This window comes from Morone saxatilis, unplaced genomic scaffold (genome assembly GCF_004916995.1).
Source record: "Morone saxatilis isolate NCDOM2014 unplaced genomic scaffold, NCSU_SB_2.0 Contig69, whole genome shotgun sequence".
In the NCBI taxonomy this organism is placed as follows: domain Eukaryota; kingdom Metazoa; phylum Chordata; class Actinopteri; family Moronidae; genus Morone; species Morone saxatilis.
In genome coordinates this window covers 1,118-3,957 of record NW_023340245.1, presented here as the reverse complement: position 1 = coordinate 3,957, position 2,840 = coordinate 1,118, and the positions used below count along the sequence as shown (strand labels likewise).

At 40.8% G+C, this 2,840-nt stretch overlaps 1 protein-coding gene across 1 annotated transcript; it reads left to right on the top strand.

Moving 5' to 3' along the window:
* Positions 1–350: 350 nt before the first annotated feature.
* LOC118340226 (beta-1,3-galactosyl-O-glycosyl-glycoprotein beta-1,6-N-acetylglucosaminyltransferase-like) lies at positions 351–1,658 on the top strand (the record flags this gene model as incomplete). The annotated part of the gene is given in 4 exon segments (XM_035678083.1): positions 351–719; positions 722–765; positions 859–919; positions 921–1,658. Coding segments are annotated over 4 exon segments (894 nt in total), but the record flags the coding sequence as incomplete, so codon positions are not given.
* Between the last annotated feature and the right edge of the window lie 1,182 nt (positions 1,659–2,840).

Sequence of the window (2,840 nt, the reverse complement as noted above, 5' to 3'; positions counted from 1 at the left end):
TTTATTTCAACTTGGTCTTGAGACTTTTTTTAAATCTGAAAGCTTGTGTTTCAAACTGGTAGTGGGCAGTTTGAAAGAAGTGGGCATTTCAGAGACAATGGCATCTAATGAAAGCTGCATTATGGGAAGTGTAGGATCCAGCATTTATGAAGTTGCCCCAGGACAATAAGTCAGGATATCTCAGCCTCTGCTGCTTAAATCTTTACCATCTTTTAGAATCTGTCTCTTGTGAGTCCCCAAACTTTATGCAAGGTTGTTGGAGTGTACCTTTAAATTGATCAAAGAAGAAAGCAAATATATGTAACAATAGGTATTTGAAATTTGAAATTTTTTCCCCCTACAAACTCTAGGTGCAGAACTTTGAGCGACTGCTGCGAGCCATCTATGCACCTCAAAATATTTATTGTGTCCATGTGGACAAAAAGTCAGAGGCCTCAGTCTTCTCTGCCATCTGGGCCATTACTTCCTGTTTCGAGAACGTCTTCATGGTCAGCCAGGCTGTGGATGTGGTCTATGCTGCCTGGCCACGCGTCCAGGCTGACCTTAACTGTATGGCTGATCTCTACAACACCAGCACAAAGTGGAAATACTTCATCAACCTTTGTGGTCAGGATTTCCCTTTAAAAACCAACTTGGAGATTGTTAGGAAGCTGCGTTCACTGAAGGGCGCTAACAGCTTGGAGTCAGAAAAAATGCCTGAAGGAAAGAAGTGGGAGGGTGTCAAATGTTCACCCAGATAGTTGATGGGAAATAAAGGTACCTCCTGTGGAGATTTTTACATTTTACATTTGTTCAGATTGACCTTAATGACCATCACCATCATAATTAATTGTAATTTTCGTCTGTCCCAGGGGATAGGAAAGGGAAAGGAGCCACCCTCCATTCAACCTGCCCAATTTTGTCAGGAATTGCCTACATTGGTTGTTAATCGAGGCTACATCCGCAGTGTGTTGGAGGACAACCGAGTACTGGCACTGATCGAGTGGGCCAAAGATACCTACAGTCCAGATGAGTTTCTCTGGGCAACCATTCAGCGAATCCCTGGTGTTCCTGGCTCAAGGTGGCCCAACCCCAAATACGACATGACAGACATGAATGCGATTGCACGGCTGGTGAAGTGGCAATGGCATGAGGGGTCACAGGGTTCACTGGAGGCGGTGTACCCGGAGTGTCGAGGCACCCATGTCAGGGCAATATGTGTGTATGGTGCTGGAGACCTGCAGTGGATACTTGAGCAGCATCACCTCTTTGCCAATAAGTTTGACATAGACACAGATCCCATTGCTGTCTACTGCTTGGAGAAATATCTTAGACAAAAAGCACTGGCTGAGTTACTTTAGATCTATTGGAGATTTTTTCTGCTCCAGATTATTAAGATAAAACAATTTTCAATATGTATTTAAAGGTTGCAAGTATAAGATTCTGAAGCATTTTATGAGTGAACCACTTTTTATTGTAAATGGTTGAATAGATTGTAATGTAACTTAAAAAATGAGACCTTCCCCAACTCTTTGGGTTTATATGGGTTTATATGTAGGGATGCTGGTGGGATATTCTTCAAATTAAAAGTTATGTGTACTTTCGGTTAAATGGAAGTCATCACTATATTGATGACACATATATATGATTCCAGTGAATGTACATATTTGAACTGAATAATAAAGAGTTATCATAAATGTGTTGGCTATTACTATTTCAAGATGGATCTGGTTTGTATTCCAGAGCCAGTGTCTGGTGGCGGTCAGCGTTGTGCTGGTTGAGGTTGGTAGAGCAGAGTGGGTGTCCCTCCAAGATCAGATCATGATACTCAACAGGGATGGTAGAGAAATCAGGGGACTCAGAGCTCATTGGAGGGACAGTGACCTCTGCTGGATGCAGTGCAGATCACAGGCAGGAGTGGCAGAATAAACTCCAATTTATTATTTTCCCAGTGAAATCAATGTGAGGATTATGTTGTTTCAACCAAAGATGATCCAGAAACAGTTGGGCTGTCGGCTGGAAGGCAGACCTTTGAGGCACTGCAAGGCAGGCAGACAAAGCTTGCGGCAAGGAAATAATCCTGAGGCACAGGTAAACACAAGGTTAGACAGGATTCAGGAAAAACAGAGCTTAAGCTTGGCCATAGCATTAGAACCACATTTGCAAACAAACAATTGATCAACAAGGAACATAAGAGGAAACAGCTGAAACACTAAGAATGAGGGAGAGGGACAGATGGGACCATGGCACTATCCTGGTTCTGGTACAGATGTAGATAATAATGAAGAAAACATATCGTAGCCTACAGTATTAGCATTTGTGACTGATTTTCTGCATAAATGCTGAAGAAATAACGTGACATTTGATGAAGTTATATGGACTTGAGAAAAATAACCTTCAGGATATGCAAAGATAACAGGATTTAGCATGATGATGATGGTTAAGCAACTTGGCTTTCAGAATAAAAGCATAAAACTGTTCTTAGCAGTGGTACGTTCCTCTTGGCTAAATAAGTGAAAGCGTCAATCCCTGAAAAACAGAAAAACAAAATTTATTTAACAAATTCAAATATATTTATTTCACACATTTTTGTGAGGGCTACTATGTCAGGGCTATTTGCAGGACCAAATTTGAGATACAGTACAGGTTGACACTTTAAATATTAATACACATGGTTGAAATGAGCTCCACCTCTCAAGGGGGTTATTACATTTCTGGATTCAAACATTAGTGGTGATAACATTACACCATAACCAGAGCAGTTATGTCTGGGAGTGCACAAGAATTGGGTATCAACTAAGTATTTAAGTATTTAATTTAATTAATTTTGGCCTAACACTAAATATTAGTTTTAGGAGCAA